The sequence below is a fragment of the Lolium perenne genome, chromosome 5 (assembly GCF_019359855.2).
Source record: "Lolium perenne isolate Kyuss_39 chromosome 5, Kyuss_2.0, whole genome shotgun sequence".
Lineage (NCBI taxonomy): Eukaryota > Viridiplantae > Streptophyta > Magnoliopsida > Poales > Poaceae > Lolium > Lolium perenne.
In genome coordinates this window covers 128,879,359-128,892,543 of record NC_067248.2, presented here as the reverse complement: position 1 = coordinate 128,892,543, position 13,185 = coordinate 128,879,359, and the positions used below count along the sequence as shown (strand labels likewise).

Here is a 13,185-nt window from a genome sequence, read left to right as displayed (position 1 = left end):
ACTTTCGATTTCAAAAGATCAACATCAGCGGCAAGACTATCAACTTTAGAAGCAAGTATATCAATTTTCCCAAGCTTTTCTTCAACAGATTTGTTAAAAGCAGTTTGTGTACTAATAAATTCTTTAAGCATGGCTTCAAGTCCAGGGGGTGTGTTCCTATTATTGTTGTAAGAATTCCCATAAGAATTACCATAGCCATTGCCATTATTATAAGGATATGGCCTATAGTTGTTACTAGAATTGTTCCGATAAGCATTGTTGTTGAAATTATTATTTTTAATGAAGTTTACATCAACATGTTCTTCTTGTGCAACCAATGAAGCTAACGGAACATTATTAGGATCAATATTAGTCCTATCATTCACAAGCATAGACATAATAGCATCAATCTTATCACTCAAGGAAGAGGTTTCTTCGACAGAATTTACCTTCTTACCTTGTGGAGCTCTTTCCGTGTGCCATTCAGAGTAGTTGATCATCATATTATCAAGAAGCTTTGTTGCTTCACCAAGAGTGATGGACATAAAGGTACCTCCAGCAGCTGAATCCAATAAATTCCGCGAAGAAAAATTCAGTCCTGCATAAAAGGTTTGGATGATCATCCAAGTAGTCAGTCCATGGGTTGGGCAATTTTTAACCAGAGATTTCATTCTTTCCCAAGCTTGAGCAACATGTTCAGTATCTAATTGTTTAAAATTCATTATGCTACTCCCCAAAGATATAATTTTAGCAGGGGGATAATATCTACCAATAAAGGCATCCTTGCATTTAGTCCATGAATCAATACTATTCTTAGGCAGAGATAGCAACCAATCTTTAGCTCTTCCTCTTAATGAGAAAGGGAACAATTTTAATTTTATAATGTCACCATCTACATCTTTATACTTTTGCATTTCACATAGTTCAACAAAATTATTAAGATGGGCAGCAGCATCATCAGAACTAACACCAGAAAATTGCTTTCGCATAACAAGATTCAGTAAAGCAGGTTTAATTTCAAAGAATTCTGCTGTAGTAGCAGGTGGAGCAATAGGTGTGCATAAGAAATCATTATTATTTGTGGTTGTGAAGTCACACAACTTAGTATTTTCAGGGTTGGCCATTTTAGCAACAGTAAATAAAGCAAACTAGATAAAGTAAATGCAAGTAACTAATTTTTTTGTGTTTTTGATATAGCAAACAAGATAGCAAATAAAGTAAAACTAGCAACTAATTTTTTTGTATTTTGATTTAGTGCAGCAAACAAAGTAGTAAATAAAACTAAGCAAGATGAAAACAAAGTAAAGAGATTGAGAAGTGAAGACTCCCCTTGCAGCGTGTCTTGATCTCCCCGGCAACGGCGCCAGAAAAAGAGCTTGATGGCATGTAACTCACACGTTCGTTGGAAACCCCAAGAGGAAGGTATGATGCGCACAGCAGCAAGTTTTCCCTCAGAAAGAAACCAAGGTTTATCGAACCAGGAGGAGCCAAGAAGCACGTTGAAGGTTGATGGCGGCGTAGAGTCCTCCAGGAGATGATTCCCCTCTCCGGCAGGGTGCCGGAGGCGATCTCCTGGATCCCCCGAGATGGGATCGGCGGCGGCGGCGTCTCTGGAAGGTTTTCCGTATCGTGGCTCTCGGTACTGGGGGTTTCGCGACGGAGGCTTTAAGTAGGCGGAAGGGCAGGTCAGGAGGCGGCACGAGGGCCCCACACCATAGGGCCGCGCGGCCAAGGGGGGGCCGCGCCGCCCTAGGGTGTGGCCACCTCGTGGCCCCACTTCGTCTCCTCTTCGGACTTCTGGAAGCTTCGTGGCAAAATAGGACCCTGGGCGTTGATTTCGTCCAATTCCGAGAATATTTCGTTACTAGGATTTCTAAAACCAAAAACAGCAGAAACAAAGAATCGGCACTTCGGCATCTTGTTAATAGGTTAGTTCCAGAAAATGCACGAATATGACATAAAGTGTGCATAAAACATGTAGATAACATCAATAATGTGGCATGGAACATAAGAAATTATCGATACGTCGGAGACGTATCACACCTCCACGCACAGAAGGTGCTCGACGACTTGCCAGGTAGGCGCGATTGGCCGTTGTTTGTTGCGTCGTCTGCCTCGGCGCAATTTTAACCATTGATTTTGCTTTAGCCATGGACAGCGACGATGAGATGGTTGCCCTGCTGCTGGAGGACGAGCAAGCCTTCGACGACGACCTGCGGGAGCATTTGCTGATCATCGCGTCCCTCCAGGACATGCTTGACGCTGAGGCGGAGAAGAGGAAGAGGCCGCGCCGCGGAGGATCAAGGCCGGGAAGAAGGAAGTCGAAGCCCCGGCAGAGGATGGAGGGGCATGCCATGCTGCACAACGACTACTTCGCCGATGAGGCAACACATGCCGACAATTTTCGGCGCCGGTACAGGATGAGCAAGGGGCTGTTCATGAATATCCTCCACGGCGTTCGAGAGTTCGACCCCTACTTCAAGCTCAAGCTCGACGCTGTAGGCGTTCTCGGGTTCTCGTCCATTCAGAAGTGCACCGCCGCCATGAGGATGCTTGCATACGGAGCACCTGCCGATACACAGGACGACTACCTTCGCATGAGTGAGTCCTGCCATTGAGTGCATGTACAAGTTTTGCCGAGCTGTGGTGGGAAAGTTTGGCAAATACTACTTGAGAGGGCCAACTGAGGAAGAGACTGCAAGGATCATGGCACAAAATGCTGCCAGAGGATTTCCTGGAATGCTTGGAAGCATCGATTGCATGCACTGGGCATGGAAGAACTGCCCGTTTGCTTGGCAAGGTATATACAAAGAGCGTCATGGATATTGCAGTGTGGTGCTTGAAGCTGTGGCAGATTATGACCTGTGGATTTGGCATTCTTTCTTTGGCATGGCGGGATCACACAATGACATAAACGTGTTGCAGCGGTCTCCGGTGTTCAGCAGACTAGTGGAAGGGCATGCTCCACCATGCAACTATGAGATCAATGGCCACCAATATACCAAAGGCTATTATCTAGCCGATGGTATATATCCAAAATAGGCCACTTTTGTCAAAACAATCTCGAATCCATCAGGTCTGAAGAATTCTCACTTTGCTACACGACAGGAGGCTTGCAGGAAGGATGTCGAGCGGGCATTTGGTGTGCTTCAAGCACAATTTGCCATTGTCCGGTACCCTGCTCTAAGCTGGTCTCACGACCAAATGTGGGAGGTGATGCAGGCTTGTGTGATCATGCACAACATGATCATCGAGGATGACCGCAAAAATCATGTTAGGTCACATGTTGGTCCCTATGAGTGTCAAGGCCCTCTTGCGGAGGTTAATCATGAGTTGCCTGCAGATTTTGCTGATTTTCTCGCTATGCACGCAGAGATCCGTGACAGCAATGTTCATGATCAACTTCAAGCTGATCTCGTTGAGCATTTGTGGAGGATCAAAGGAAATACTGTGGCACCTTGATGTAGCATCTAGCCCTATTTATTATATTTGATTACTTGTTTTATTGTTTGTTGTAATTTAATTTGAAAACAATCCTCGCAAACATTTTTATTCATATGCTACATTTGATAAATGGTTTATGTGTTAAAAAAAGTATTTTTAATGTTTGGGGGCGGCGTTTGGGGGACGCGGCTGGGGAGCGACGTCCCCCAAACGCGGCACGAACAAAACACGTTCCCCAAACGCTCAATCCGGCGTGGTTTGGGGGACGCGACTGGAGATGCTCTAAGGTTAGTTCTTCTCGGTATCTAGCAGCCAGCATCTTTCTCCATATTTCCTTCTCGGCGTCCATGCGCATCTGTCTTCCTCACCCACTCCCGTAGTGCTTTGTGCCGGTCTATCAATGTTTAGTACGGAGTATCTCCCAAACAGCAGTGCTAAGGTATTTATAGGAGCTGATCCTCTGTGAGACTGCCGAATAAATATCCTGGCCGCTGTCGCTAGACTCCTCGAGCTGCCGACTGAAAACTGTCTAGCAGTTGCCCCTCCTGCTGAGTCAATGATCACTCCACCCACGTGTCACTCACCCACAGGTTGATAGCCATGCACAAAGTCCAGGCAGGAGCCTTGCCGACTAAATTTGACCACCACATCTCAAGCTTCTCTAATACTCAGCCACGTTACCACTTTTTGATCAAATAGCACACGGTACTGGTTAGTCAGGTCATGCTTGCATGGCTCAATGCACAAATACGTATCATGTGGCTCCATCGACATGCATTAGTATTTCTAGCTATCACTAATAAACAATTCCGGTTTATGATTTACACCTCTAACTTCTATTGCATGCAAAGATTAGCATCTTATTTGAACACTTTAATTTAGCTAAACAAGATAATCTATAGCAAATTATCATTTAACACAAATTAATTAATAACCAAAAAACCGGGTTATCACAAGCGGCCCCAAAGGTTTTTGGGGCGCGCCAGACATTTTATCTGCCCCAGTCGCGCGCCCCAAAGGCCCTTTTTGCCCGGCGTGGCCCAATACGTTGTCAAGCGCCCCGAGCCCGTCCCTGCTCCATAGGGGATGCTTGGGGCGCGCCGGATTGAGCGAAAAACAAGGTGGGTACCCACCTGTCGGTGACCAAATATAGAACGATTGGTTCCCGCCTTTTATTTCTCGTCGCGCCTCCCCTTCCGTGCCTCTCACAACTCCGCTGCCGCTCGATTTGCCGGCCATCTCGACGTTCAATCTCTCCTGAGTCGGGCCCCATCGTGACGGCTAGCTCCGTCGCAGTCCTTTTCACCGTCGCCGCTTTGCCAACGCGTCCCAAAACACGCCGGAAAATCCGCCCCTCCTCCGCACAGAGAAGGTGTTCGGTGGCTTGTCTGGTAGGCGCGACATGTCACTATTCATTGCCTCCTCTTCCGCGGATGAATTTTAACCATTTGTTTTGCTTCAGACAGGGATAGCGAGGACGATATGATCGTCCAAATGATGGAGTACGAGCAAGCCTTCGACGACGACCTTTAGGAGCATTTGTCGATCATCGTGTCCCTCCAAAACATGCTTGACGCCAACACGGAGAAGAGGAAGAGGCCGCACCGCGGTGTTTAAAAGGCGGGAAGAAAGAAGTCGAAGCCCCGACAGAGGATGGAGGGGCATACCATGCTGCACAACGACTACTTTGTAGATGGCGCAACACATGCCGAAAATTTTCGGCGCCAGTATAGGATGAGCAAAGGTTTGTTCATGAATATCCTCCACGATGTTCGAGAGTTCGACCCCTACTTCAAGCTGAAGCACAACGTTGTTGGCACAGTCGGGTTCTCGTCGATTCAAAAGTGCACCGCCGCCATGAGGATGCTTTCATACAGAGCACCTGCCGATACATAGGACGACTACCTTCGTATGAGTGAGTCTACTACCATTGAGTGCATGTATAAGTTTGTCGAGCTGTGGTGGGAAAGTTTGGCAAATACTACTTGAGAGAGCCAACTGAAGAAGAGACTGCAAGGATCATGACCCAAAATGTAGCGAAAGGATTCCCTGGGACGCTTGGAAGCATCGATTGTATACACTGGTCATGAAAGGACTGCCTGTTTGCTTGGCAAGGTATATACAAAGAGCGTCAACGATATTGCAATGTGGTGCTTGACGTTGTGGCAGATTATAACCTATGGATTTGGAATTTTTTTCTTTAGCATGGAAGGATCACACAATGACATCAATGTGTTGCAGTGGTTTTCAGTGTTCAGCAAACTAGTGGAAAGTCATGCTCCACATGCAACTATGAGATCAATGGCAACCAATATACCAAAGGCTATTATCTAGTCGATGGTATATATTCAAAATGGGTGACTTTTGTCAAAATAATCCCGGTGACATGAGGTCAGAAGAATTGACACTTTGCTTCGCGACAGGAGCCTTGCAGGAAGGATGTCGAGCGGGCATTTGGTGTGCTTTAAGCTCAATTTGCTATTGTTCGGTACCCTGCTCTAAGTTGGTATCACGATCGAATGTGGGAGGTGATGAAGGCTTGTGTGATCGTGCACAACATGATCTTCGAGGATGACCGCAAGAATCGTGTCAGGATACATGTTGGTCCCTATGAGTGTGAGTGCACTTTTGCGGAGGTTGATCGTAACTGCAGATTTTGCTGATTTCCTCGACATGCACGCAGAGATCCGTGACGTCAATGTTCACGAGCAACTTCAACATGATCTCGTTGAGCATCTATGTAGAGTCAAAGAATTATCAAAAAATGCGACGACGCCTTGATCTAGCCCAACTTATTATGTTTATTTAGTTTCTTATTGTTTGTTATATTTTAATTTAAAAATAATTTTAGCAAACATATTTATTTGTATGCTATGTTTAATAAAATGATTGTGTTTTCGAATACTCTAACAAAAAAATAGAGCATCGTTGGGGAGCGCGACTGGGCAGCGGCGCCCTCAAATACGGCACCAAGCAACAACATCACACAAATGCTTGATCCGACGTGATTTGTGGTCCTTTTGAGAGACGCGACTGAAAATACTTTTAGGGCCCGGACTGGAGATGCTCCTAGCTCTTGAACATGGGATACCACAACATACTAGCCCCATAAATCATGCCCTCAGCTGCGTCTGCCCCCTCTGCCGGTGCGCGCTGCGCACTGCATGACGTCTACCGGCGATCAGCCCGCGATGAATCATCTCTTGATAGGCCACCAAGAACAGAGTATGTTTTGTTTTCACAGCGTACTGAAAGTCCAGACCGTTCATACATGCATGATTAAGGAAGCGCCGGTGCGCGTCCAATTTTGTTTACCGTTTGCGAAACGAATTTAGAGAGGTGATTCAACAATCTATTCGTACGCCCAATGCTCAATGTTTTTTTTTCCATGAACAACCAAACGGGCTAAAAAAAAGGGAAAATTTTGGGTCGGGCAAGCTTATCTGACGAAAAGTCTACTAAGTCTACAACTATACACTGGTCGGCTGGTGCCACTCGCTCCAGGAAGCAGGATGCTTGTCGCCGCAGCCCAGCTGCCTCTTCCCGCCTCTCAGCCTCGCCGGCGAGATCCGCCGCACCCACAAAAGGCGCTCGCCGCCATACTGCGCTCGCGCTTCATCGCCTGCCTCCGCGCGAAAGAGTAAGCAAAATGCCCAGCCTCACCCAATTTCTGCCGGCCTCACCAGAGCAAAGACGAAGGATTGCCTGACCCTTCCGTTCTCCGCTCTTACTTGTGTGGCTCCCTTGCAGCGCAGAGACGGCGAGGCAGGCGGCCCACGCGGCCGTTCGCGGTGGCGTTTCCGTGGTGAGTCAATTGCTCAAATGCCTTCTTTGGTTTGCTGGGTGCCTAGATTTGTAGGATGCTCTGGATATGCTGTTTGCTCGTAAAGGAGGATTACTGCCTGTTGGCTGATGAGCTTGTCTCTCTATGTTATATTTGGAGGAACCATCCATGCTAATCTTTTTCTTTACATGCTACTACTATTGTAATATTGTTGTTTCATTACCCGTCCCTAGTGCTAACAGACACGTGCAATGTTGTTCAGCTAGAAATTGTGATGTCCACTCCAGGGGTGCTAGAGGTTGTTGTTATCTTACCATTCTTCTGCAATTTTTCTCTTTTCCCATGATCAGTGGTGCTGGCTAGCCTTTAGCTGATCGATTGATTGATAAATTTTCTTCTTGCAGACTGTTGAGGATCTTCGGAGGAGTTACCCTTCTTTGACATTTGGGGTGAGTCTCTGGAATTACTCTTCATACGTTTTGGCATCGTTGTTGTTTGAACGTATGACTTGTCATCTGTAATCCGTTAACAGTCATCCAGAAGTACTATTTTATTTGTATTGGAATAATTATCATTTTTTATATAACCTTACATATATGATACCAAGTAACAGGTCCGTAGTTGTTACAGTCTTCATGTCTCAACTTTCAAACCTGACTTGTGAGTGTGGCAATGCCCCCAACGTGTTTCTTCAAAGTGATACTCTCAACCTACTACTCCACCAAAACTGGCGTGCACAATCCCAGTTATGCCAACCATCAACAACAAATGTTAAGTTTCTCATCTTTATGCACCTTGTACTTAGGTTGGCACGGTCCTAAATGCTGATGATGCAAAGAAAGCCATTACAGCTGGTGCTCAGTTTCTCATGAGTCCTGGCACAGTCATGGTAAGTCAGTACTATTTCATTTCTAATACTGTAGAAATGCGCATGTTTTTTCCCGTAGTATTTTACTTATATACATCACCATGGACATTCTCTGTACAGTTCGTCAATGTAAAGTGGATGTTCCGGCACAAGTCTCCGCAGTAGCTGTTTTACATATTTTGCTATCAGAGATCATCGTAGGCTTGTAGTTTAGGGTGCCTGTAATTTGATTCTGAAAATTTGATCCCTTAATTTGAGTTAAAAGACTATACTGTTTGTATATTCAGTGACAATACTGTTTGTATCCTATATACTTATACAGTATGTCAATGTAAACATATACATGTGCTTATTGATTCTTTCACATTGTATTGTTTAAGGAAATACTCCGTGATCTCGAAGAAAGTGAAGTTCTATATATTCCAGGAGTGCTGACACCAACTGAAGTATGTACCACATGCCACATACCAGGTTTCATCGAAATTAATTGGTGCAGTTCTGATTAGGTTCATTGTATTTGCTTTTCTGCAGGTTATATCTGCTCGCGATGCTGGTGCCGAAGTTGTTAAGGTTTCATGACTTATACCTCTCTTCTTGTAGTTATGATATAAACAGGTCAGACCATTAATAATATATTCAGATGATAACTTTTTAAACAGTGCACTTTTCTACAATCATTATGACTGTACTAATCAGCAAAATGTGGTACTTAGATTTGTGTTGAATAAATGAGTTAGTTCATGATTATGTTTATAGGCTATCTGACACTACTTGGTTTGTGTGGGCTACTTTGATTAGGTGTATCCAGTTTCAGTGATGGGTGGAGAGATGTATATGTCTGCTCTGAAGAAACCATTCCCTCTTCTACCCATGGTTGCTTCTCAGGGAATTACCATAGGTAAGTGGCCTTGACAAATATCTAACCCTATGCCCATTGCCGCCTTAGTACAGAATCACAGTGTTTGCTATAGAAATAACAAGACTCGTTAAATTAGCCACAAAGAAATTTATAACCCAACTTACTCAAAGTGCAACGTCTGGTTTGCTGCATGACATTATTCACTCTGATGCTATGGCCCCTCTCGATAGGTTCGATCAAATCATACATGGAGGCAGGGGCATCTGCAGTGGTGCTATCAGATGCTATTTTCGACAAACAATTGATCGGAGAAAGGAATTTTATTGGAATTTCAGCGCTCGCAAATCAGGCCACTTTACAGGCATCGAAGTCAGGAAGATGAGGCAAAACCAAAAACCTTTTGCAAGCAATGCAGTCCGGAAAATGGCGACACGGAGTACTTGTTGGATACAGCATAGCATCTGAACTACGTTTGGTCAAAAGCTAGAACAGAAATGGTTAATCTCTTTTTTCATAGGAAGAAGTGGTTTTATTTCCCTGGTAGAAGTACTTATGCAGCACGTTCCAAGAGTTCACCAAAATCATGTGCTAACAAGAAGGACCTTAGCAGGAAGAATAGAATGGAGGATTGCAAGGTTCTGTTATTTGGTCAGTCGTCTAGTCTGGTAGATACATTGCAGAAGTGTGCCTAGGATAGATTTTATTTTCCAGTTTCAAATAGAAGATTTTATTTTCCCTTATCAAACAAGGAAGAACATTTTTGGCCGGTGTCAAATAAGGAATTTTCTCTACATTTGCAGAAGTGTGCCTAGGACAGATGGAGAGGTTTGTACCGCCAAGGCGACGAGAGACCACAGTAGGGGAGCCCATGAACTGTGGCAGCATTTTGACAGCAGCGCGTTTGACAAATTATCTTGCTTGTATTGAGGCCCTCGCCGTCATGAGTTCTCCAAGGACTTGCTTCCGAATCCCGCAATAAAATCACCACGATCACCAAGCCCATCACCATATTACTTGCCGAAACGTTCGACGAAAACACCAATCCCAACCAAACTTGTTCCAAGTGCATAAACATGGTAAAGGATCTGCCCGATGCAACAATTAGACCCAAGACCAAGAGAATATTGTGCATATTGAGAATTCGAGAGTATGTTTCTTGGGACAATTGCGGGCCAACTAGGAGGATTAGAACTTTTTTCGCCATTTGCGCTTTGATAATTAGTATGAAATCGAACCCATGTCCACTGCCGCTCCATCTTAAATTAACTATATATAGATGTAGTCAAACTCAAGTTTTGTAAAGTACAACCGACTATACAGAAAATATAAGAACACCTATACTATCAAAATATTGAATGTCGAACCATGAGGCAAGACCTAAACTTGTTCCTTGTTCGGCAGGCGGTCAGGTCCTTCTTAATTTCCCCGAGGCATGAATCCTTGGAGGCGATGTACAATTGTGGATGACCAACGGATTATTGATCATTGGTCATGTTGCGGGAGTCATCGAACAGGGACAAATCGATGGCTCGCAATGGAAAGCCCCAAAGGCGGCAGGTTTGGGCAAGTGAGTCGGCAGGGAAGAGCCTCCGAAGATTTGCATGAAAGACACCACAAAGCATGTCGAAGTCGATATCGTACAAGTAGAAACTTGAGTGCCATTGACGCAAACAAGTGCAAGCACTTAACTGGCTGCACTTTTTTTTTTGAAACTCATCATATATTAAGCTAGCAAGCCGCCTCATTAAAAATCTTCCAGTCCCCTTAGGTACCCTGGTAAGGAAAAGAGTGCTTCTGAAACTTACCGCCACAAAATCAAAGTTTGGTTACATCATTTAACAGCTTGTCTAAGAGGAAACTAGGGGGATCATCGTCCCAAGTACAAGAGCTTTTACTATCAAAACTATGACGAGCTAGCTCATGAGACACTTGATTTGCTTCTCTTGGGCAGAACTTGAAAGAAACTTCACCGATGGAAACCACTTTGTCAACACAATCAGCGAATATAGCTGAACATTCATTCCACCAGCGTTGTTCTCCTGAACAGGCTTGGATTGTTTCCAGGGAATCCGATTCTGTAATTAGCCGAGAGCATCCTAAAGATTCTGCAAGACATAAGCCCTCACGCATAGCCACCGCCTCCCCCATTGCACCTGACGCCACATGTGATAACAACATAGTTTTTGCTGCTACAAATCTTCCTTCATAGTCACGAATCACCGCCCCTATCGCTCCCGCTCCTTCTTCCACCTGAAATGATGCATCAACATTAAGCTTCATCGTACGAGCTTGCGGTCTTGACCAAGTGGCTTCACCGCCGTGGCCTAGACTTGACTACCGAATACCTGCATGGGCAGTAATGGAAAGTATTGACAATTTACAATTATACATCGGTGGAACCGCTTCGTTGTGCGTCCTTCTCCTTCTAATCCACCACAAGTACCAGGCTCTGACCATGATGGTCTCTTTGAGTTTAACCGTAGTTACTCCTGGAACATTATTATCAGATGCACGAATTAGATGCTCTAGTACACAGAACCCGACCTGTCCATGGAAATGGCCTCATCAATTATGCGTTCTAGTCAAGACTTTGCCAAATCTCCCTAGCAGCTTGACATGTGAAGACCAGATGTAGGACATCGTCTGGCCCCGAATGGCATACTGGGCATTCACCAATGGTACCAACATGTCTGTTTGCCAAAATGCTCTTAAGAGGAAGGATACCATGTAAAGCTCTCCAAATAAAAAATTTAACCTTTCCGGGAATCTGTAGTTTCCACAAAATACGCCAGACAGGGTTCATGGCTGATGTTCCGGAGACAAACCAGAAGTAACTCCATGGAATTGGAATTTCCATTGTGCATGATATGCCGATCTGACAGTGTAAACGCCTTGTTTCGTTAGTGCCCAGCCAATGAAATCCGAGAACCCTTGTGGACTGAGAGGAATTTGCAATATGCAACCAACATCCACTGCATTAAAAATCGAGTATAAGAGATTCTCATCCCACTGTCTAGAAAGCAGGTTAATCAACTCAGAGACTTTAGTCAGTAAGGTAGCTCCCCTTCTTGAGGTCACCATTCTGTTTGGGCTAGATTGTATCCAGGGGTCCGTCCAAATGTTGATATTCTCACCGTCTCCCGCTCGCCAAATATATCCTCTTTTAAAGGTTGCTAGGCTAGCCACAATGCTTTGCCAAGTGAACGAGGATCCCGCTTTCGGTCCCGCCTTAAGAATATCTCCTTGGGGATAATATTTTGCCCGAAGGACTTGAGCACATAGAGAATTGGGTTCATTAATTAGCCTCCACACCTGCTTAGCTAACATAGCCAGGTTGAAAGACTAGAAATCTCTGAATCCCATTCCACCTTCATTTTTTGGGAAACATAATTTCCACCAAGCAAACCAGTGCATTTTGTTGCTATTTTCATCATCCCCCCACCAGAACTTAGCAATTGCATCCATCATACTCTTGCAAATACCCTTGGGAATAAGGAATACATACATTGCATAAACTGGGATTGCTTGAACTATGGCCTTTAACAAAATTTCCTTTCCTTTGATTGACAACTGTTTTTCCTTCCATCCATTAATTCGCTGAATAATTCTTTCAATAAAATGTTTGAAACAGTCGCTTCTATCAGCTCCCACCAAAGCAGGGAGTCCCAGATACTTGTCAGATAAAGCTTCTGTATCTATGTGTAACAACTCACAAATCTCTGATCTTAAGATGGCACAGGTATTAGGAGAAAAGAAAATACTAGATTTTGCCAAACTCACCAATTGTCCCGAGTTAGCACAGTAGGTATCTAGAACTTGTTGTAGAGAAGTTGCACATAATTATGTCAGTCGAGGAGAAGATGAATGAAGTGATTAGAACTTGTCTCACGCACGTTTGACTTTGCACGTATAGATACCGTCACAAACATGGTGTCCTTGTTGTTGGGTACTGTCTTACCAAAGTACGGAGTATCATACGAAACAAGAGATAATAAATGACTTCATGTGCAGAATTATACTGATATGATCGCTATCTCCGCAAGAGATTGAACTCAAGAATCAATTCAATGCGCAGATAGAGTCTTCTTCACGAAGAGGAACTTGAATGGTATCAACGTTCCAAAGCCCAATTCATATTGGAAGGAGACTCAAATACGCGTATTTTCATGGCTTGGCCAATGGAAGACATCGGAAAAAACGTATTCACTCTCTGCTACAAGATGAAGGGCTGATTGAAGGCCATGAGCAACT

The 13,185-nt window shown here is 44.4% G+C and overlaps 1 protein-coding gene across 7 annotated transcripts; it reads left to right on the top strand.

Annotated features, from left to right (window-relative positions):
• Positions 1–6,850: 6,850 nt before the first annotated feature.
• Positions 6,851–9,931, top strand: LOC127319710 (uncharacterized). 7 transcript variants are annotated; one of them, XR_007862640.2, is made up of 10 exons: positions 6,866–7,063; positions 7,174–7,228; positions 7,470–7,508; positions 7,612–7,656; positions 8,013–8,096; positions 8,456–8,521; positions 8,607–8,645; positions 8,874–8,973; positions 9,165–9,582; positions 9,735–9,931. XR_007862640.2 is itself a non-coding variant. In XM_051349676.2 (9 exons), the coding sequence occupies exons 1-9, from the start codon at positions 6,936–6,938 to the stop codon at positions 9,911–9,913; spliced, it is 735 nt and encodes a 244-aa protein (XP_051205636.1). In that variant the 5' UTR covers positions 6,851–6,935; the 3' UTR covers positions 9,914–9,931. The 7 variants fall into 7 exon arrangements, 6 of the variants coding, with proteins under 6 accessions (XP_051205636.1, XP_051205640.1, XP_051205637.1 ...); XM_051349676.2 differs by lacking the exon at positions 9,165–9,582 and having other exon boundaries at positions 6,851–7,063; XM_051349677.2 differs by lacking the exon at positions 9,165–9,582 and having other exon boundaries at positions 6,853–7,063; positions 7,470–7,505.
• Positions 9,932–13,185: the final 3,254 nt, after the last annotated feature.